This window comes from Notamacropus eugenii, chromosome 5, assembly GCF_028372415.1.
Source record: "Notamacropus eugenii isolate mMacEug1 chromosome 5, mMacEug1.pri_v2, whole genome shotgun sequence".
NCBI classification, from domain to species: Eukaryota; Metazoa; Chordata; class Mammalia; order Diprotodontia; family Macropodidae; genus Notamacropus; species Notamacropus eugenii.
In genome coordinates, this window is record NC_092876.1 from 35,821,312 (window position 1) to 35,842,273 (window position 20,962).

General features: G+C 49.0%; 2 protein-coding genes and 1 long non-coding RNA gene across 3 annotated transcripts; 2 read left to right on the plus strand and 1 right to left on the minus strand.

The window, feature by feature from the left end:
• Nucleotides 1-2,916: 2,916 nt before the first annotated feature.
• On the plus strand, nucleotides 2,917-5,711 carry CALML6 (calmodulin like 6). The gene is given in 5 exon segments (XM_072608565.1): nucleotides 2,917-3,290; nucleotides 3,667-3,811; nucleotides 4,243-4,343; nucleotides 4,499-4,500; nucleotides 5,613-5,711. Coding segments are annotated over 5 exon segments (468 nt in total). The 5' UTR covers nucleotides 2,917-3,115; the 3' UTR covers nucleotides 5,658-5,711.
• Nucleotides 5,712-7,322: 1,611 nt separating this feature from the next.
• TMEM52 (transmembrane protein 52) lies at nucleotides 7,323-18,276 on the minus strand. Its single transcript, XM_072608564.1, has 5 exons — nucleotides 18,079-18,276; nucleotides 17,812-17,855; nucleotides 16,854-16,895; nucleotides 13,700-13,878; nucleotides 7,323-8,859 (listed from the first exon to the last, which is right to left on the minus strand). The coding sequence occupies exons 1-5, from the start codon at nucleotides 18,160-18,162 to the stop codon at nucleotides 8,579-8,581; spliced, it is 630 nt and encodes a 209-aa protein (XP_072464665.1). The 5' UTR covers nucleotides 18,163-18,276; the 3' UTR covers nucleotides 7,323-8,578.
• Nucleotides 15,406-20,360, plus strand: LOC140504046 (uncharacterized). The gene is made up of 3 exons (XR_011966946.1): nucleotides 15,406-15,649; nucleotides 16,202-16,664; nucleotides 18,776-20,360. It is a non-coding gene; the product is annotated as an uncharacterized lncRNA (long non-coding RNA).
• Nucleotides 20,361-20,962: the final 602 nt, after the last annotated feature.

Here is a 20,962-nt window from a genome sequence, read left to right on the forward strand (position 1 = left end):
TTTTGGAGATATGAGGCATTGGGGAGAAGAAAGAATGGTGAATAGTATTGAATTAACACCTGAGTTCCTGGAAGGATTGTACTGCCTTCAATAGTAATAGGGAAAACCAGAAGAGGGGGTTTTGAGAGGAAGGTAATGAGTTCTGTTTTGACCACATCGAGTTACCAATCTGAACCGCACACCAGATTGGGAATATTCAGCAAGCAGTTAATTGGTGATGTGATTCTAGAGCTCAGTAGAGAGACTGGGGCTGGCTATATTTATAGACCTTGAAGTCATCTACACAGAGATGGTAATTAAGCTCATTGGCAACTGATGGGAGAAGCTGGAGAGAGGGGGGAGAGAGAGGAGAGAAGGAAGTAGAAGAGAACATTTGTCCAGTATGCCCAAACCAGGCGTAATTCAAAAGCTTACTTTGTCTTGGGGCTGAATTTGCCTTCTGTCAGGCCTAGAGGCCTAAGGGTTACCTGAGTCTTACCTTACTTATCGCAGGTCTTCGGCTGGCCAAACCGGATAAACGTATGAGAGAAGAGACTTTCCAGAGTCGAACAAGGGTTAGGCTTTATTCGGGGTCTTGGTTACATGTGCAGGGGGAACTCTTCCTGAGGAGAGAGAAATCTCCCAAGGAGGCAAAGATCTTACAGTAAGAGAATGGAAGTGGAAGTGGAAGAGGGAGAGAGGGGAGAGGGAAGAGAGAAGAGAGGAGAGAGGGAAGAGGGGCCTTCGTCCTCTAAGGGCCCCTCAGCGCTAAGAGCACCTTCAGGCTTTCCTGACCCTACTTAAGCTCTCCCTCTGCATAGTTTGCACCTGAATACTGTGCCTGTTAGACAACAATAGGTGTGCTCAGACCCCAGGCCAATCTCGAGGGCGGGGATGCTCTCTCCCAGCACGTATCCCACGTATCCCACGGAGAAGAGGCGGAGATGCACGAGATAGCCCGGGTCTCACACCTCAATTCCCAGCTGTTCCCTAGGGGGCCTCATGAGAACTCTAAGGTTTAGAAGTCCTCACCTTTACCTGCCCAAGACTGTCCACATGGAACTGAGCTTACACCCCCAACATCTCCCCTTTTTGTTTTGCGCAGAGCGCACATGGCCCTAGAGCAAATAGTGGCCCCCGCAAGGAAAGTAATACCCAGGCTGGAAATAAGGACACATGGGCCATGGTAAAGGATATGGCCTCAGGGAAATGGCAAGGTCCGTATAAGATACTAATATGGGGTCCAGGGTATGTTTGTGTCTCCACAGGAAAGGGGAGGGGTGGATTCCCATTAGAAGGATCCGTAGGTGGGAACCAGTGTCGGAGACAACGGAGACACCGGAAGCGATGAGCCCGGAGACCCCAGAGAAGGACCATACACCACCTGAGTCTGCTGCTGACAGCTTTGACCTTGCTGCCCAGAGAGGAAGCAGCACTCATCCCAACCACTGACATTGCTGCCCGCTCCATCTAGGCATCTCCTTTCAGCGGCTGAAGGAGGACTTTGATATCACGAACCCAGGACACATGGGGGGTGACCAACTTTTCGCCTGAATACCACAGGCTTGGCCGTGAGGTCCATTTGCATGACTGAGGGTGTGGTGAAGAGTAAGGCACCAGCACTGAGCTACTTCTCTTAGAATATGCTTTGGAATTAGGGATTGCACTTCCTCTTGTTGTAATAGGTGTAATTCAGCTATTTAGTTTCATCTTTGTTTTGTTGGATGCCTCTCTTTGTCAGTTGTTGTGCTAGCTGCAGATTTCTGTGTAAATGAAGTTCTTGTTGTGGGGTACCCATATGTTAAAGGCCTCCCTTAAGGTAAGACTCAGGTAGCCCTTAGGCCTCTAGGTCTGATAGCCTTCCACAGAAAAGGTCCTGGGTTGGTATAAATGGTCTTGGGTTGATTTGTCTTATTGGAGTTCATTGTTTGCAAGAGGAAGATGGGTCTATGAGCAGGTATGGGAGGAGTCGGTGTTGGCTGTAGGTAATACAGAACTAGCCGAGGTTCTGAATCTGGGTGTTCTTGGGACTTGGAATCTGACACGTACAAGAAGGTTCCATGCTGGGGATTTGCTCCGTATCTCCTTCTCTGGTGGGGGGATGTGTGTCTTTCTCTCCTTTTCAGTCCCCCACCCCCCTTTCCATTTAGGAAAAGTCATCAGAGTTTCTGAGAATGGGAGAGGAGGAGAGAGATGAGGACATTAACTGATCCAGAGAAGAGTATGGGGAGTAGAGATAGCAGCTTCCTTCTCTGGGCAAGGTTCTAACCCATGCCTTTGAAACCTGGTGCTGGTTTCCTCAGGCAGCTAGATAGCACCATAGTGCATAGAGTACCAGGCCTGGAGTTAGGAAGATGCATATCCCTGAGTTCAAATCTGACCTCAGACACTTACTGTGTGATCCTGGCCAAGTCACTTAACCTGATTTGCCTCAGTTTCCTCATCTGCAAAACAAGCTGGAGAAGGAAATGGCAAACCACTCTAGTGTCTTTGCCAAGAATACCCTAAATAGGGTCACAAAGAGTTGGATATAATGGAAAATGTCTGCAAGGACAACAAAGCTGTTTCCCTGGAAGCATTTAGGCATGGGTTTGAATCCTGTCTTTGCTACTTGCCACCAGCATCTTTGGGCAAGTCATTCTTGTGCTCTGGGTCCATCTGTAAAATGATAGGGTTGGACTAGATCATCTTGAAGGCCCTTTCAGCTCCAAGAGGCTATGAATCTATCAATGGGACCCAGGGCAGCAGGAATGAATACACAGAAGTAGCGGGTGAGTTCTTCAGGTGGAAGTCTTGCCTAGGACCCCTCTAGGTTGCCCTGCCATCCTGCCTGGGTCCACCATTTGGCAGGACAAATGGGATGAAGCTTTTAGTGGTAGAATAAAAACTCCTTGAGTGTCTTTGAACCTAGCACAGTGACTGGCATGTAGTAGAAGCTTAAAAAGCATTTCTTGTTCAATTGAATTTAGATAGGAATCAACATTTCCCAATAGGGAGGATCATGAGCCCCTGACATGGTGCCCAGAGAAATTCGCAGCCTCAAGAAGGAAGCTGGAACCCTGGGCTAAAGAAGCCTCAAAAGTGGGGAAATGAATTCCATGACTGTGGACATGATCATGAGTCTGGTGTTCCATAGATGGACCGACTGTCAGCTGATCAGATCAAGGAATACAAAGGTGTCTTCGAGATGTTTGATGAGGAGGGCAATGGATTGGTGAAGACCAATGAGCTGGAATGGCTAATGAGCCTACTGGGCATCAACCCCACCAAGAGTGAACTGGGGACAATGGCCAAGGAAGTCGACAAAGACAGTGAGAACCTTGGGCTGAGTACCCATTGGCCCTCTCATTCTTATTCCATTCACTGACGAGTCTGAGGCAGGGGAGGTAGCACCCATTCTGAAAGGAGAGAGACCTTGCACTTGGGGAGTTCCCAATGGGGAGGAGGGGTGATGCACAACTCCTACTCTCAGGGAATCTCTAGTCTGGTGGGGGAGGAGATAACTCCCATCCTCGGAGAACCTTATCTGAGGAGGCAGACCCACCTTTGCCCTCAGGGAGCCCATGGTCTGAGGGAGAGGGAGGGAAGCAGTTCTTGTCCTCAGAGAGATGAAAGCTCTGGGGCCACTTCATGGAGCACAGACTCCTGAGGTTGCCTCGTGTCCACACGTTTGACTTTTCCTCTCAGACAAAGGCACCTTCAACTGTGATGGCTTCTTGTCACTAATGGGCATTTATCACGAGAAAGCCAAAAACCAGGATGTTGAGCTGAGGGCAGCGTTCAAGGTCTTTGACAAGGATGCCAAAGGTTACATAGACTGAGACACTCTGAAGTGAGACACGTGTGTGTGTGTGTGTGTGTGTGTGTGTGTGTGTGTGTGAGGGGGAAGGGTGTGGGGAGGGGATCCTGCATGGGAATAGGGGGGAAAGGGTAGCAGAATATTGTGGGCTTGGTCTCACCAGTAATGGGGATGAAGGCCTTGGAGGAAGAAATTAAATGGGAAACCCTGGGTTGATGGGGAGACATACCCCTGCCTTCAGAGAGCCCACAAACATGACTCTGGAGGGAGGGGTGCAGTCTAAGTAAGTCCCTTACTCATGAGAAACCCCTAGGGCTGAACTGTGGGCAGTAATAAGAGTCAACCCTGCTTAGTCCCTGGCATGAACTACATAAATGGGAGTGTGGTAGAGGACAACAAGGAAGCCTTCCTGGAGGAAGTGAGACTTGTTCAGCTTTGTGGGGTTGGGGGATTCCCTGTGCTAGGTATGTGCTCATGAATGCTGGGGAACCTCTTAATGAGGCAGAGGCTGAGCAGATGATGAAAGAGGCTGACAAAGATGGAGATGGAACCATTGATTATGAAGGTAAGGCACTCTGCCACCCCCACTGCCCTCAGGACCCAAGATTAGGACCCAGCCCATCTCTGTCCCCCAAAGGCCTATTGGTCAGAATCTCCCAACCCAAGGGAACTCTTGGCCCTAGATCCACCTCCGGCCCTTCCCCAAACAAGTGCTCAGAGAAGTCCCACAGTCTCTCCAGCTGGTCAGGGGCAGGGAGGCTGTCCTTCGTTAGCCCGGCAGCAGAGGGCAATAGAGGCTCAGGAAGGGTACAAGAGCAGGCTCCCTGGGAGTGGGAGCAGGTGGGGAGGCAGGGATGCTGCAGCCCCATCACTTTGCGGGTCTGGCTGTGCCTTAATGCAACAGCCTGGGCTTGTTTCTCATCTCCCCATTTGTATGAACCTTCTTTTTCCCTGTCTCTCCATCCCTGGTTCTGTTTCTGATTCAGTCACCCTCCTTGTCTGGAACTCTCCTGCCTTTGCCCCCATCTCTCCTGGTCCCTCCCTGTCTGCCTGTGTCTTTGTCCTTTGTCTATCCCCCGTCTGTCTCTGCCTTTGTCTCTCCTCTCGTGCCAGACTCTGCCCCCCATCTCTCTTTGCCAGCCTTTGTCAGCCTCTGTCCTTGTCCATGATCCCTCTCTGTTTTCTGTCTCCATCTCTTTCCCTTCTGTCTCCGCCTGCCCCTCCCTCCTCTCTTTCTTTCTGTCTCTCCTCTCTATCTCTGTCTGTCCCCTCCCTTCTCTCCTTGGCCTTCTGTCCTCTGCCTTTGTCCCTTTGTGCTGGTCCTTCTCCTTCCCCCTCCTCTCTGGAAGGTCTAGGTTGAGAGACATTCTTTCCTCCTGGCTTCCTCAGTGGTGGAATACTGAGGGACATTTGGGGATGGGGAAACTGAGCTCCAAGCTTGGCTGGCTTGGCTCCACTGTCCTCCTCCAGGCTAGCATAGGGGTAGGGAGGACTGAGACAGTAGTTCCCTTTCAGGGGTGTTCTTGGGGTGCACTGAAGGGGATTGGGTTTCTCAGTTAGAGCTCAGAGCCTGACAAAATACACCTTTTTAAGGGGGCAGTCCATGGGCCCCTTGGTCATTCAATTACTGGGAGTGGGCTGCCTCTGTAGATTAGGAACACACTCAGCTGTTCATGCTGCGAGTAGATTATCCAGGTCTGGGCAGTTCCCTGCCCAGCTCTCCCCCTCCAATGTTGCCATTGAGAATGAGTGGGGAGGATTTGGGGTTCAGAAGACTATTGTCTCTTCTAGGGGGTGAGAATGGTCTCTGATTCCCAAATTCATGCCCTTGGAGTTTGTGGCCACGATGACTGGAGAATCCTTTAAGCTTGTCCAGTAAGGATGGATGGATGGCCTGAGTCCTGATTGGTCAACACAGCACCCCTCCCCTGCAAGCCCCTGTTTAATAATAAATTTTCTTTATAAAGACTTTCTTTTGGGTCTCAGAAATCCCTTCCTGTACCCCTTCTGCTCTGAGCAACCCCTTACCAATCTGTTACAGGCTCCCCTGCAGGCTCAGCTCTGGAGGAACCAGGCAGAAGCTCCTGTGGGTATCAGAGGTGCTGGTACAACTGCCCCCCACCCCATTCTATGCTCACTGCCATTTCAGGATTCTATCAGCTTTGAAATCTTGCCCCCCCCCTCCCTAAATGCCTCCCCCAATGGGGAGGGAAGACAGAACAAACAAAAACTCTGGGGAAAGGGAAGGCAAAGCTAGAGGGATAACCCTTTGGCCAGTCCCCATCACTAGCTCTGGGGTAGCTGAGAACCCTGGTCTCTGGAGTCTGAGCTCGCTCTGCATTCTGACTGGAAAATGAAGGGGTTACTGGGTCATGAATCACGGATGGAAGTTGCTGAGGCAGATTTAGGATTGATAGGAGGGACTGTCCTCCCCAGAGGCCCAAAGGCCTTCAGGCAGGGGCTGAATGACCAGTTATGGGGCAGGCTTTAGAGGTTTCTGGTCAGATATGGGATCTTTGGTCACTTACAGCCATCTTCACATTCCAACTTGGCATTCCCCTGTGACCTGGAGTAGGTCACACTTCCTCTCCTAGGTACCTTACTTTGCTTTACTTTGTAAAGTGCGGAGTTCAGACTTAGCCAGTAAGAACGTATACATATAGAGTGGAGGGGACCTGAGAGGCTGCCTAGTCTAACCCTCTCATTTTATAAATGAGGAAATGGAGGCCCGGAGAACTCAACCACATGGTAAGTGGCAGAGATGAAATGAGTTACCATTCCCCACTCCGTAGGAAGGCCAGAACTAGGTGTTTACCCTGGATCCTGTTTCCCTTCAACCAGATGACCCCTCTAGAGGCAGGAAGGGACCCCTTCTGGGGCCTAGAGAAGCAAAAGCACTTGGCCCTGGTCACACAGCATGTCCATCAGTATCAAAGACAGGATGGATAATGATAATAGCTAACATTGATATAATGATTACTATGTGCCAGGCCCTGTGCCAGGCTCTTTAAAAATATCATCTCATTTGATCCTCACAAAAACCCCAGGAGACAGCTGCTATTATGATCCCCATTTTAGAATGGAGGCAAATAGAAGTTAAATGACTTGCCCAGGGTCATACGGCTCATAAATGCCTAAGGTTGAATTTGAACTCAGGTCTTTCTGATTCCAGGCCGGGTGCTCTATCTACTGTGCCACATCAAAGGCCTCTTCTGTTACACCACCCTTCCCTCTCCCATTGTACAGTCATAGATCAGAAGGTCAGGGTTCTAGATTTAGATCTGGTAGAGTTGAAAGAGCCCTGGGTTCTAATCCTATCTTTGTCATTTACTATCTGGGTGAGCTTGAGCTACTGGTGGAGAGTCCAACTGGAATAGTGCTTGGCATACAGTAAGTGCTTAATAAATGTTCTGTCAATTTATCTATTTCACCAAGAGAAGAATGGACAGTAGAGAAAATGCTGTTGCTCCAACACATTTTGTTCTCCTTCCCTAGGCCTTGGGGTCCCCAAGACCCACCACCACTTACTCCAGACTCAACCAGCACAGGAAAAAATCCTCAAAACTTTACTGATTTCCCCCCATCCCATCCCCCCCTCCAAAGAAAAAAGCCATAGAAATCAAAGCAGAAAACTAGAGTGGAGCAGTTAATTCAACCATGAGACATAAGGAATTCCTTCCCATGGCCCACCCATTGCCCCCCACCCCAAGGGGCCTCCCTGCAGTCCCACCTCCACCTCAGTGCTGGACAACATCAGGTGCAAAGAAGGGCCCAGAGGAGGGTGATCAGAATGGTGAAGAATCTTGGGTCCATCCCACGTGAGGATGACTATCAAAGAAAAAGGAGACTTTTAGTTTGGGGAAGGGCACCCTGGGGTGGGGAGGCCATGAGAATGTCTCCAAGCAAACAATACACTATCACATGGAAGGGTGATGACGTTTGCCCTGTTTGGCCTTGGAGAGCTATGGGGAGAAGTTACAAAAAGGCAAAATGTAGGCTTAATGCAAAGAAAGTCTTCCTATCACTTACTGGGTGATTTGCAGAGGGAATGAGTTCTCCCCATCCCCTCTCTGAAGGCCAGATGACCATCTGTTGGGCCCACAGAAGGGGAAAGTCCTATTTAGGCCTGAGTCAGAGTAAATGGTGTCTGAAGGTCCCTTCTGGCTCTGAGATCCTGTAGAGAGCGTCTAGGACCCAGATGCCACATGCTCCCACCCCACAACACACATATCTGGCCAGCCGGGGAGGGGGTCGAGGAAGCCTCTCCCCCCTCAAGCCAAAGAAGTCTCTGGTGATGTCCAGAGAGTCCTCCTCCAGCTCGAGTGCCCTGAGTGGACTCTTGGGTGATCTTCACCTTCCTAGGCTCTTCTGACGGTCACAGAGCCAGTGGTAACAGCCTCACATGATTCCTAGATGACTCTTGTGGAGAGGCAGGATGCAGGGTGACAGGCCCTTCTCCTCCTCCTTGACCTGGCTTGACCTGGCCAGAACTGACAGCCCCCAGGTGGGGGGCCTGAGTGCCCTCTTCTTTCCCGATGATGTCAGGCGAGTGGAGCCCAGGACATTTTGTTCCTCCTGCTGGGGAGGGAGGCCTGGGCTGGTCCAAGCCTATTTTTACCAGCCTGTTCCTCGGGTGTCACCAGATCCCCTTCTGAGTGAAGGTCACAGAGCTGGCCCCAAGCCAGAGATGGGGACATCAAGGACAGTGTCCATCAACCCCCCACCTTGGCTGCTCCCCTGGGTCCACTGCTCCTCAAGGTTCCTGGGGTGGCTCTTTCCAAAACCCCTCTTGCCCCTGGGCTAGGGCTGGGGTTCTTCAGGGTTTTGGGAGGGGTTTGGCCCTGGCTCTTGCCTGGGCTGGGAGTCCTCACAGGGCTCAGGTTCCTCTGGCCTCAGGCTGGCCTTCTGAGAGGGCAGAGCCCCTTCCATGCCAGGCTTGGCCATCTTAATGGCTTCTTCGTAGGAGGGGGGCAGCTCTAGGGCATAGAGGCTGTAAGCAGGAGGGGACATGGTGCCTGGCTCCATCTCCCGAAATGCCAGTGGCAGGGGTGGACCCAGAGGGTACTGCACAGAGCTGTAAGCTAGAAGAAAGAGTAAAGGAAGTTAGATACATCCTGGGGGAGGGGGGGGGGGGAAGAGAGATTGGGTCAGGATGAGACACAGTGGTACAGTCAGACTCGCACAATGGTATCTGAATAGATTTCAACCAGCACAATTTTCCCCAGCCCAGAGACACCTGAAGGCCTGGCTCAAAGCTCACCTTGCCCAGGAAATGCTCCTTGATTAATCCCATTTTTCTCTGGCTACCTAATAGTAGAAAAGTCTAAGAACTTGGAATCAGAGGATCTGGGTTCAAATCTTACTTCCAAACACTTCATTACCTCTGACCTCTGACCTCAGGGACAAATCACTTAAACTCCTTGAGTCTCAAATTTTCTCATCTATAAAATGGGGATGTTAGACTAAGAGACTTCAAGGGTCTCTTCCAGCTCTAAGCCAGTCCTGTCATCCTTTCTGGGTCAGGGATGGGCATCAGGCTTGGCAACGTGATATGGTAGCAAGAGGGATGATTTTAAATCCCACCTCAGAAACTTGCTTCTTTGTTTGAACTCTGGGCAAGATGTTCCATTTCTCTGGCAGACCTTGTTTTCTTCCTCTGTAAAATGGGAAAAGCCTTGCAACTCTCTCATCTTCCACCGATTTTCACTGCCAACCAAGTCAACATCCAACTATTCTCAAAACCTGAAATTCAAGACTCTTCCTTCATTCTTACCCTGACCCTGAAATACTTCTAGACTTCTCATATTACTTCATACCTTCCTACACTCCAGCCAAACTGTACAGCGCCAAAGTCTTCCCCCTTGAATAAGGCCTGTGATCTCCTGTTGCCAGGCCTTTGTCTGCCAGCCGTAGGAGAACAGAATGTTCTCCTACCCTTGTTGTCTGCAAAATTCCTACCCATCACTTAAAGCCAGTAGAATACAAGATTCTCAAGGGCAAGCCCTTCTCATTTTGGGTCTTTGAATTCCCAGCAAATAGTAGAGTGCCATGCACATAGTATGTGCTCCATAAATGCTTGTCCCTTCATTTAAACATTTATTATACTCCTACTATGTTAACAAGGCAACAAGCCTTTTTTAAGCATATGCTATCAGTCACTGGGCCAAGTGCTAGGGATAAAAATAGAAGCAAAAAGAAAGACGGCCCCTGCTCTCAAGGAGCTTTCATCCTAATGTGGTAAGATGACACAGAAAAGTGCCAATGGAAGCAGCAGAGAGCAGGTCTCAGAGCCAAGCAGAGCCTTGATCAAGGTCAGTCTCTGACACGTGCTGGTGGCATGACCCTGGACAAATTACTAAGCTTTTCCGTATTCCTCAAAAGACTACATTTCGCCGAAGGAAGTTCCTCACTAGGAGTTCCCTGTGTTGAGGGAATGATGGGTCAAAGTTAAAAAAAAAAACAAAACTGGAGTAATTTGAAAGTTAGCTTGGTGTCGTGGGGGAAAAAGCACTGGCTTTGAAGTCAGGTGACCTGCGTTTGAATTCTGTTCTGCCACTTGATTTCTGCGTGACTTAACTTCTCTGGGAATCAGCTTCTTTCTCTGCAAAATGAGGGGGTCCTTTCCAGTGCTAAAACATAGTATGATTCTAATTTCAGGGCAGGGGTGGGGGAGTCAGCATCCACCATGTGCAGGCAGCCCCTGAGCTGAAGGAAACTAGGTATTTTAAGAGGTAGGAAGAGCCCAGATCAAAGAGCCTGATACCCTGCTCCTCAGAAAACTTTCTCCTTTGACCTTCAGTGAACATTTCAGTCCCGTGCCCCACCCACATGCACTTAGGCTATGTCTCATACAGTACAGCTTACTAGACCACAAGCTAGCTAGTCTCATCCCCCTCCTAGATTGGAATCCAAGGTCCATGGTGAGGGGTGGGGCAGTAAAGGGAGCCCTGACTAAATTTTCCATCTCTGTTGTTTAGCCCAGGGATCCAAACACAGTGAAAGCTTAATCAATGTTTGGACTGCTGTTTAGCCCTGAGACACTGGTCAAGTCACATAATCCCAGCTCAGACACTGAGGACCTTGGGCAAATCAGCTCCCTTTCCTCAGCCTTGGTTTCCTCAGCTGTCAAATGGGGGATGGAGGTGACCACTGAGGTCACTTCCAGTGCTAAACCAATGACCCTTTGACAAAATCACACAGTAAGTGTCAAAGGTAGAATTGGAACTCAGGTCTTGTCAGCTTCAGTTCCTATGCCCCATTTGCCTCTAACCCTCTACATATAATCATAGGATCATAGGGTTAAAGCTAGAAGGAACCTCAAAGTTTATTTAGTCACTTTATAGAGGAGGGTCTAAGTCCCTTTATTTTCCTCTTCTGAGAAATAATAGTTAACAACAGTAACAGCATTTGGATAGTACTTTGAGGTTTGTGAAGCATTTTCCAAAAATTATCTCATTTGATCCTCACTGTCCCTGAGAGGCTGGTGCTATTATTATCCCCATTCGACAGATGAGGCAACTGAGGCAGACAGGGGTGAAGTGACTTGCCCAGGGTCACAAACTAGTATGTGTCTGAGGCTGGATTGGAACTCAGGTCTTCCTAAATCCAGGTCCAGGGTTCTCTCCCTTATCGCTTAGCTGCCTCTAAAAGATAAGAATATTAGCATAGATGTAGTCTAAGGTCTCATCCCTGAAGAGACAATGCGATATGCATGCATGCATGCATGCGTGTACACATACATGTATATGTACATACATGTGTATGTGTATGTATATAATAATTAGAATTGGGAGAAATAACCTTAGAGGTCTGCTAGCCAAATGCCTCCATTTTATAGATGAGGAAACTGAAGGGATGATGGGGACATATTAAGGGACTTTCCTAAAGTCGCACAGATAATAAGGGGCAGCATTAGGATTTGAACCAGGTTCTCTGACTCTAAATATAGTGTTTTTTCCATTAATAGTGAACATTTAAAAGTAGCTGAAGGTCTCTGGAAAGTACTTTATAAATTTTAACTCATTTGATCCTCCCAGATAGGTGCTCTTATTAGCCCCATTTTACAGATGAGGAAACTGAGGCAAACAGAGGTGAAGTGATTTGCCCAGGGTCACACAGCTACCAAGAGTCTGAGGCAGGATTGGGATTGGAATTCAGGTCATCCTGACTCCAAGTCCCTGGCTCTGTCTACTGAGCCACTTTGATGACTTGGTGCCTGGAAGAATTCAATTCTAATACTAGCTTTGTAGCCATGGACACAATTCTCTTAACCTTTGTTTCTTTGTCTGTAAAATGGGTACCTATCTATCTCCCTTGCAGGGTGGATTTGAGGCTCAAATGAGGTCATGTAGGGAAAGTTCTGAAAACTTTGAAACGCTGTATAAACAACAATTTATTGCTATTATTATTTTTTTCAGTTCCTTAGAGGACTACATAAGGCATCCTAGTTTTATGGTCAGAGGTTAGACTTAGAGTCAAGAAGTGACATGAAAGTTGATAAGTCACTTGTCGGTATCTCCAGGATTCTAAATTGTAGCCTGGGGACTAGCCTGTGGTGGTAAGCGAGAGTCTGCCTGTATAAATGGAACCCCAGTCCTTAGAGGACTGTCGTAACCTCTCTGGAGTTAGTAACATCTTCTCCCCAGTAACTGGCTGAGTATATCTGTTTTTCAGTCCTGTCAAAGTCTCCATGACCCCATTTGGGATTTTCTTGGCAGAGACACTGGAGTGGTTTGCCATTTCCTTTTCCAGCTCATTTTACAGATGAGGAAACCAAGGCAAGCAGGGTTAGGTGACTTGCTCAGGGTCACACAGCTAGTAAGTGTCTGAGTCCAGATTTGAAGTCAGGAAGATGAGTCTTCCTGACTCCAGGTCAGGTGCTCTGTGTACTATGGCACCCCCTAACTACCCCATGAGTAAGTATATAAAATATATAATGAAATATGCTAAATATGGAATAATAAAATTGTTAAAATACATAATATATATGGATGTACACAGACACCCTCAGGTAATTTAGGTTCCATTGAGAGAGACCACAAATGTCCATACTGCAAACTCAGCATGATATGGATACAATGCATTATGGTTCCATGGAAGGAGCAGGTGCCACCTAGTTTCCCACCTTAGCACATAGTAGGCTCTTCATAGATAGCTGTGGCACTTCTTTCATTAGCCAGGAAAGGGTCTTGGAAAACTTGAAGCATTAGAAAAATGGGCATTGTAATTCTCAGTAATTATTATTCAGGAAGAACAGTGGGGCTCGGTCTCTCTTGATCTCTTTGACACCAAGGATTTCAGCCCAGAAAAGACCCAGAGTGAGAGCAGGCCACCTTTGACTCCTCCTCCCAATGCTGGAACCCCTGATCTAATGTCTCTCATTGGAGTGGGAAAAAAGAAGCTTCTCTTCCCCTCCTGCACTGTAGGATTAGAAGCTGGAAGGAGCTGGGAAGTCACCTTAATCCAATTCTTATTCTAGAGATAAGGAAACTGAGACCCAGAGAAAGGCTAAGTGACCAGTGATTAGTTAGGAGTCCGAGAGGGGATTTGAACTCAGGTTTTTTGGACTCCAATTTCAGCTTTCTATCTACAAAGCCAAGCTACCTCCTTGAACTTAAAGATTAAATGAAAGGAAGTCCAGCCTTGCCCACGAGAAGGAAGATCTATTTCTCCAGGGGGTTTAAAAGAGGATTGGAGTGGTGTATTAGATATAATAGGCCCCCACCCTAAACTCTTTGATTGGTGCACAGAGGTGGGGAACCTTTGGCCTCGAGGCTGCACGTGGTCCTCTAGGTCCTCAAGTGCAGCCCTTTGAATAAATCCAAGTTTGGACCTCTGACCTTCCTCCCATGACCCTTCCTCCCTGTGATCTCCCTGGTGCCTCTGGCCTTGCCTCTCCCGTTAGCATCTTCTGGCACTCACAGGTGACGGTGCTGTGGATGGTGCTGTCATTGTCCACAGAGATGACTGTCAGGTCGTAGGGCCGCCTGGGGAGGGGGAACGTCGTCTGTGCGGGCAGCTGCTTCCTGTGGCAGCAGAACTTGATGCAGCTGGCCAGGATGCCACAGAGGAGCAGCAGGAACACAGTCAACAGGATTAGCCTGTGAGTTGTGGGGAAAGAAAGACGCAAGCATTTCTTTAGCATCTACAAAATGCCAGGGACCCTGCTAAGCACTTTACAAGGCTGTTATTAAACCAATTTATCAGATGAGGCAAACAGAGATTAAGTGACTTGCCCAGGGTCACACAGCTAGTAAGTCTCTAAGGCTGGTTTGGAACTCAAGTCTTTCTGACTTAGTGCTCAAGAGTAAGAGATCTGCTGTCACTACCTATGGCACCTTGAATGGATCTCCATCTCCTGAGTCTCAGTTTCCTCATCTGTCAAATGAGGGGCTGGCCTCTGAGGCTTCTCCTGGCTCTTATTCTGTGGTCCTGCGTTTATTTCTTCAAACTTCAAGGACTGATCACATAAACAGCCCCTGAGGAGGCAGAGGACCTGGTTGTGAACCTCCGGACCCTTCCTTTCTTGATGGCATCCAAAGGGAGTCCTGTTCCCTTCATCCAGTACCACAAACACCAGCCTTCCTGTACTTAGCGCATGGGGCTGAGCAGTGTCTAACATTTACAAAGTCTTTAAAGTGAGTGAAGCACCTTTTCACTAAAAATCCCCTGTGACTTTCCGAGCCACTGGAAGGCACTTTCAGGTTGTGTCTTTGTCCTGGTAACTGGGACAATGACAAAACTGCTGGAATCAACTTACTCTTCATAGCCAAATGGGAAAGCTGATGGTCTTAGTCGTTTCCAGTATCCTTCAAGGGCTCTCCCCGTGGAAAAGATTACATACCCAGCCACACCCTGCTGCATTTATTAGTGTTAAGACAAGCTTGGCATGGGCCCTTCTTCAAAAGTAGCCTGGTGTAGTTAAAGAGTGTGAACTGGGAGCCAGAAAGATGTGGGTCCAAATTCCCCTTCTGTTCCTCAGGCTCAGAGATCTAGAGCTTGGTGGCCACTGACCCCCTCATTTGGGCTGAGGGGTTAAGTAACTTGCCCAGGGTCCTATCATTAGTAGATTTGAATGTGGGTCTTCCTGGTTCCAAGCATAGCACTCTGTCCCATGCACCATTAAGTAACTTACATGCTTTGCATGACTTCATATATATAATAGGGATTGTATTTCTAGCTTTCTCAATGGGTAGGGGAAGGAACAAAGAGGAGTAAATTTGGAACTGAAAATAAAAAATTTATCTAAAAAGTGATAAATTGAAGGTTAAATGAGTAGTTCAGGTTCATACAGGAACTAACAGGGGCAGGATTTGAATCCAGGTCATCTGGATGAGAAATTCTGTTAAGTCTCCGTTTCCTCATCTCTAAAACAGGAATTATACATAAGTGACTTTGCAAAGGGTATCCTGAGGACAAAGCACGCCATAAAACTGATCAGTTGCCAAAGGGTCTTTGCTCTGGCTTGAAAGGAGTTGGCTTTTCCTAGGAGGGATGGGGAGGGACAGCTGTCTCCACGGTCCATTTTTGACCTCAAGCCTTGCTCACAGGATCCCCTCAAGAACAAGATGTGCCCTGGAATCAATTGCGAAATTGACAGGCATGGCTGGGCACAGGCTGCCCTAAGGGAGATGCAGAGTTTGGTGATCTAGCCTGGCGGGAGGAGATAGAGGAAGGAGACTGAAGGGGTAGGAAGGGCCAGGAGGAGCAGAGGACCCTAGAGTTTAGCAGTTACTTGGGTTCCACTGATGGCCCCAGAGGAAGGAGATGCTCAGAGATTGGCTCCTCCTTACTTCTAGCTGGAGAAAGGAGACTACTTTGGAATGGAAAACTGTTCCACTGTGTCCCAGCAGCTTTCCCCTGGGAATGCATGTGAGCAGGCCCATATGGGCCATGGGGGGTGGGGAGCTATCTTGGGATATCTTTTCAGGTTTGCCAGCTAAGGTCCAGTAGGGAGAGATGGCAGTGGAGAGGTCAGCCTGCTCTGAATGCCAAGGCCATCCCGCCAGCACTGGGCTCCAGAGGCTCACTGCAAAGGCCCCTTCTAATCTGATCTGGTGCCAGCTTCCTAGGATGGGAGGAGCACAGCTTTAATCTCCTCAGTAACCTCTTCCTCTCTCTTTACTTCTCAGAAAGGAAGATAAAACCCCCAGGGAAGGGGTGGGGAGGGGGGGGAAGGAGGGGGGAGGAAATCAGAGAGGTTGGACAGGTCTTCAGGAGCATAGTCCAGTTTCTGAGAAAAGTCACTTATTAAGGTGGAAATAACATAGGATTAAAAAAAAAAAGGTTTAGAGACATGGGTTGTAGTCTTAATCCAGCTATCTCCAAAATCTGTGATTTATATAAATCTAAAAAATGAGAAAGTCAGGATCTATAATGTCAAAATGTAATGGAGGAACCTGAATTCAGTCTATTGCTTTCTAGACTGTGTGATCCTGGATAAGAGATTTCCCTTCTCTGAGCCTCAGTTTTCACATCTGCAAAATGGTGACAAGAACCCCTGCCCTGCCTGCCTCACAGGGCTGTTCAAGATGATGGATTCCTTTGTTCTTGAAAAGAACGATGACGACCGGAAGATCGGGATGCCAGAACTTACAAGTGAATTGGGATTCTAACCTTATACCCCCAGTACCTAGCTGGGTGCCTACCACTCACAAACTGCTAATAGATTCCTTGAAGTAAGTGGATGGGACAAGGAGGAATGAGCTTTGCCATGGTGTATCCATAACCTGGGGCTGGATATGTCCCCAGATGAGGAGATAGGGATCTCGGTCTACCTTCAGCTAGCTAAGAGAGGCCATTCTCCTTGGCTCTCAGCAGATGCTTAGTCTACTCTCTCTACAGGATGGGTTGAATCAACTCCCTGTCTCTTGGGGACTGCATCAAGGTAAGGCCTCCCCATTTAGCTCCTCTTCAGGAAGCTCAAAGTTTACAAGTAGATCCCCTCCATTGGGCTGGGCCAGGCCAGCAGAGGTGTCCCTCCCTGTGCAAACCAGTCCAACCGGCCAGGGGAGCTCAGGGCTTAGGCCAGTCCTTCTGCCTCTGTGGAGGGCTCCTTGCCCAGCTGCACACTTACCAGACATACCACAGGCTGGTCCAGCTGGCATTAGGAGGGCACCTGGAAAGGCAGAGAGAAGGGGGATTCACCTGAAACTGGAATTAGAGCCCCAGCCTAGGGTGGGGAGGGGGGTTGGGAAGACTTGTAGGACCCCACCCTAGGTCCTGGAAGGAGAAGCCAGGGCCCCAACGAGCTGGGGCAAGTCCCTTCAAAGAAGGAGACGCTGGCTGGGCCACTGACTTGGGTTGGGTTTCACAGTACAACTCATGTATTTGGGAGGGGATTTCCAGGACCCTCCAGAGCTGCCTCTTAAGCCCAGATAGGGCTGTGGCTACCTTCATTAGACCTCCCCTTTTCACTTCAGGGACCCCCTTTGATTTTCTATTCCCTTGCATGACCCCCCCCCCCCCCTCCGGCCAGGGACCCATATATCACAGCCTCTCCCAACAGGACATCCTACTCCAGTAACCCTCTCCCCTAAATAAGCTGACACCCAGTCAAAGCAGCCTCCCCTTTTTCAGTCCAGAGGACTCCCCTGGGTTTAGTGGGGAAGTGGGGTGGGGGTCACTGGAGCCCCCTTATTACAGTTCAGTGCTGGAGGTGTGTGAAACCTGAGGGGTGTGTGTGTGTGTGTGTGTGTGTGTGTGTGTGAGAGAGAGAGAGAGAGAGAGAGAGAGAGAGAGAGAGAGAGAGAGAGCAGGAAAGGAATTGGGAAGGGGCCACTGCTTTCAGGCTGTTTATTTTTAGTTGCTCCTGTAGGGATAAGCAGCTGTGGAGTTTGGTGACCTGCACGCTACCGTGGGGTGGGGTGGGGTGCGGTGGGGGGCAATCCCGGAGGACTTTTCCAACCCTGAGTCCAGAAAGGGGGGTGTGTGTGCTGAGAATCGGAGCGGACAGCCCGGGCCAGAACAGTGGATGGGGAGGGGGCGGTGTAGGGAGACGCTCCCCCTCCCGCTTGGCAGTTCTTCAGACTTACTGATCAGCGAGGTCACAGCTGCCATCTGCGCTGTCCAGTGCCACCTGTGGGGGGGAGAGGAGAGGGGAGGAGCTGAGGGGACAGTGGCGGCCTTCCTCACCGGTGCCCCCGCCCCGCCTCCCAGATCAGAGGAGTAAGGGTCCCAACAAAGACTGCGGAGCGACCTCCGGGGCAGGGGAAGGCACAGGAAGCATCCCTCCCTCCCCCGGCTCCGCGTGTCTCCCCTGGAACAAAGACGTGTCCCCAAATCCCGGCGAGACCGCTCACCTGCAGCAGGAGAAAGAGCAGGGTGAGGACCCCGTGGCTGCAGCCGCCCCGCACCCCGAAGGTGGTGATCCTGACCTTGGCCATGGCCCCCTCCACCGCGAGAGGGCCGAGGCGCCCCAGCAATGGTCAGGAACCTCCGGCCGCAGATCCCGGACGCCTTTATGGCCGCCCCATCCCTACTCTCAGCTCCCCTCCCCTCCTTCAACGCCACGCCCACCCGCCCTTAGGACCCACCCCTTTGCCGATGCCCCGCTCACACCCCGGACCCTCGGAGAGGCCACCCGCCACGCTGAAGCTCCTCCCGTTACCGAGCCCGGCCCTCCGGGATTCGCGCACTTGCCCATTCCTTCGGGTGGACGGGGAGGGCTCTGGTTTAAACGGGATCCGCCCAAGTTTACCTAGGATTAGGTTTGCCGTCTGATCGTCAGTCAGATATTCCATAACCCTCCAATCAGGTCTTACCGTCCTGGCTCAGTTCTCCATGTGGGGAAACTGAGGCCCAGAGGAAGGAGCCTGGTTTCCCCCTAAGGGCGTGAAAATAGAAGGCTGAAGTGGGATCCAGGTCACGCCAGAGAGAGCTCTAAGGCTCCGACTCCCTGAGACAACATTTTCCAACCTGGAGTTTGTAGTCCTTACTTTAGCTGATAGAACCTTAGAACTCGGAGAGACTTTAGAGGTTCTTCCCACTTCTTTTAAGGTCCAGAGGAGAAATGCCCTGCCCGAGATCCTGAGGCAGTGACTGAGCCGCGATTTGAGCCTAAGAACTCAGACCGAAGGTTTTGACCCTCCTAATCCGGCACTTTTCCCGTGGTACAACATTGCTTGGAGAAATGGAGTTTGAATCACTTTTGTTTCCTCATCCGTGGAATGAAAGGGTTTGGACTGACCTCCAGGGTCCTCTCCATCTCTGACATTTCAGCTTCTTCCAAACTCGTGCCAACTCTGGTGTGAAGATCGCATTCTGACCTGTTTTAAACCTCATTTAGTTTGGGAAAACTCCTCAAAAATGCTCAGTAATCCAAGTGATTCAGCCCTGCTGACATCATCACCCATCAAGTGTCCGGGAAAAATCCTGTCTGGCCCTCCCCCTCGATGATGAGGGGGTGATGCGGGGGGTAGGTGTGGGGGTGGGGGTGAGGGTGAGGATGGGGTGGCTGACAGCCTTCTCAGGCAGCTAGCCGGGGACGCTTCTAATTCATAACCTTATTCATACCCCATCCAGCCCAGTTTACCTAGTCCTGGAAATACTGAAACCCAGAGCTGGCCTGTGGGAGACTTCTCTGGGGCAGTTAGCAAGGAGGCAGAGTTAGCTTTACTTGAACATTCTGAGTAAACGGGAATGAATTCATTATGTCCCAAGACAGCTCAATCTGTTGTTGGACAACTCTGATACAAACAGGGATATGATGGAAAAAGAGCCGATTGTTAAACATTCAGAATTAACATTAACACCTCGAAAACTGGCAAATGCTACAAATCAGGGCTTGATTTATTGTTTGTCTAGACTTAAGAAAGTGATGAAGAAAATGTTATTATGTAGGTTAAACTTTAAAATGCATTGACCATACCTACCCCCTTCTCTTCAGGAGGACTGGTTGTTAAATATTTACCAGCACAGTTTTTTCTTACATCTCTTGGAACTTCCACCTTCCCGCTCCTCTCCAGCCAAACTGAACAAATTTTATTCTCCCACCCACAACAGCCCTCCAAATACTTGAAGACAGTTATCATCTTCCCCCTCAATCTTCTCTTTTCCAGGTTTATTTATTGTTTCAGTTGTATCTGACTTTTCAGAACTTCATTTGGGGTTTTCTCGGCAAAGATACTGGACTGGTAAGCCAATTCCTTCTGCAGCTCATTTTGCAGGTGGGGAAATGGAGGCAAATGAGATAGTGACCTGCCCAGGGTCACACAGCTAGGAAGTGTTTGAAGTTGGATTTGAACTCCCATCTTTCTGACTCCAGGTGCCACCTAGTTTCCCATCTCCAGGCTAGAGTCCCTGATTCTCTCAATAAATCATTTTATGATTTTATTTCTAACAGAGGCCGTGCTATGTGGTGGAGAATGCTTCAACTTGATGAGGGCTTTCTCTTTCCTTATTTTTATTGTTCAGTGATGGGGAGGGAAAGTAGAACAGACAAAATAAATGTTAATTGGAAAAAGCAATAACAATAAATTGAAAAAATTAAAAAGAGAACTTTTTAGGCAGGGGGTATTATCCAGATACATACATGTGTACATATGTCAGTTGCTTTTGAAAATAAAATGATATGCATTGGTAATGCTCCCTCTCCCTTCACCCCCCAATAATAAGAAAGAGGACAAGTATTGATTGTATTTGCAGTTAGAGGGCCTAGGTTTGAACACAGGCTCTCTTTTCAGGTCCTTTCCTATTCCTGGGTCTCAGTTTCCATCTCTGTAAAATGATGATTGTATATTAGGATGATCTCTAAAGTTCCCACTATCTTTTAGTCCAATTATGCTCTCATGATCCTGGTTCTCTGAATGTTTATCAATCTGACTCCTACAAAGTAGCATTCGGAGCTGGATATGAAACCCTTAGAGCCTAGATTTAGAGGGCTGGAAGGGTCCTTCAAATCCAGTCTTATCCCACTTATCTTACAGAGGAGGCAGCTGATAAATACTGAGAATACAAATGGACTTGCCCAGGGTCACCTTGCTACTAAGTTCCTGAGGCAGGTATTTGAATCCAGGCTTTCCTAACTCCAATATCAGTTTCCTAACTATCATGCCATGCTCCCTCTCAATCCAGTTTTATATGGTAGTAGGATGTGATGTTCAGAGCTCAACAGGTTACTTTCCCAGGTGGGGATGTAATACTTCTATATGTATGGTGCTCCAGATAGAGTCTGTGGTGCCCAGG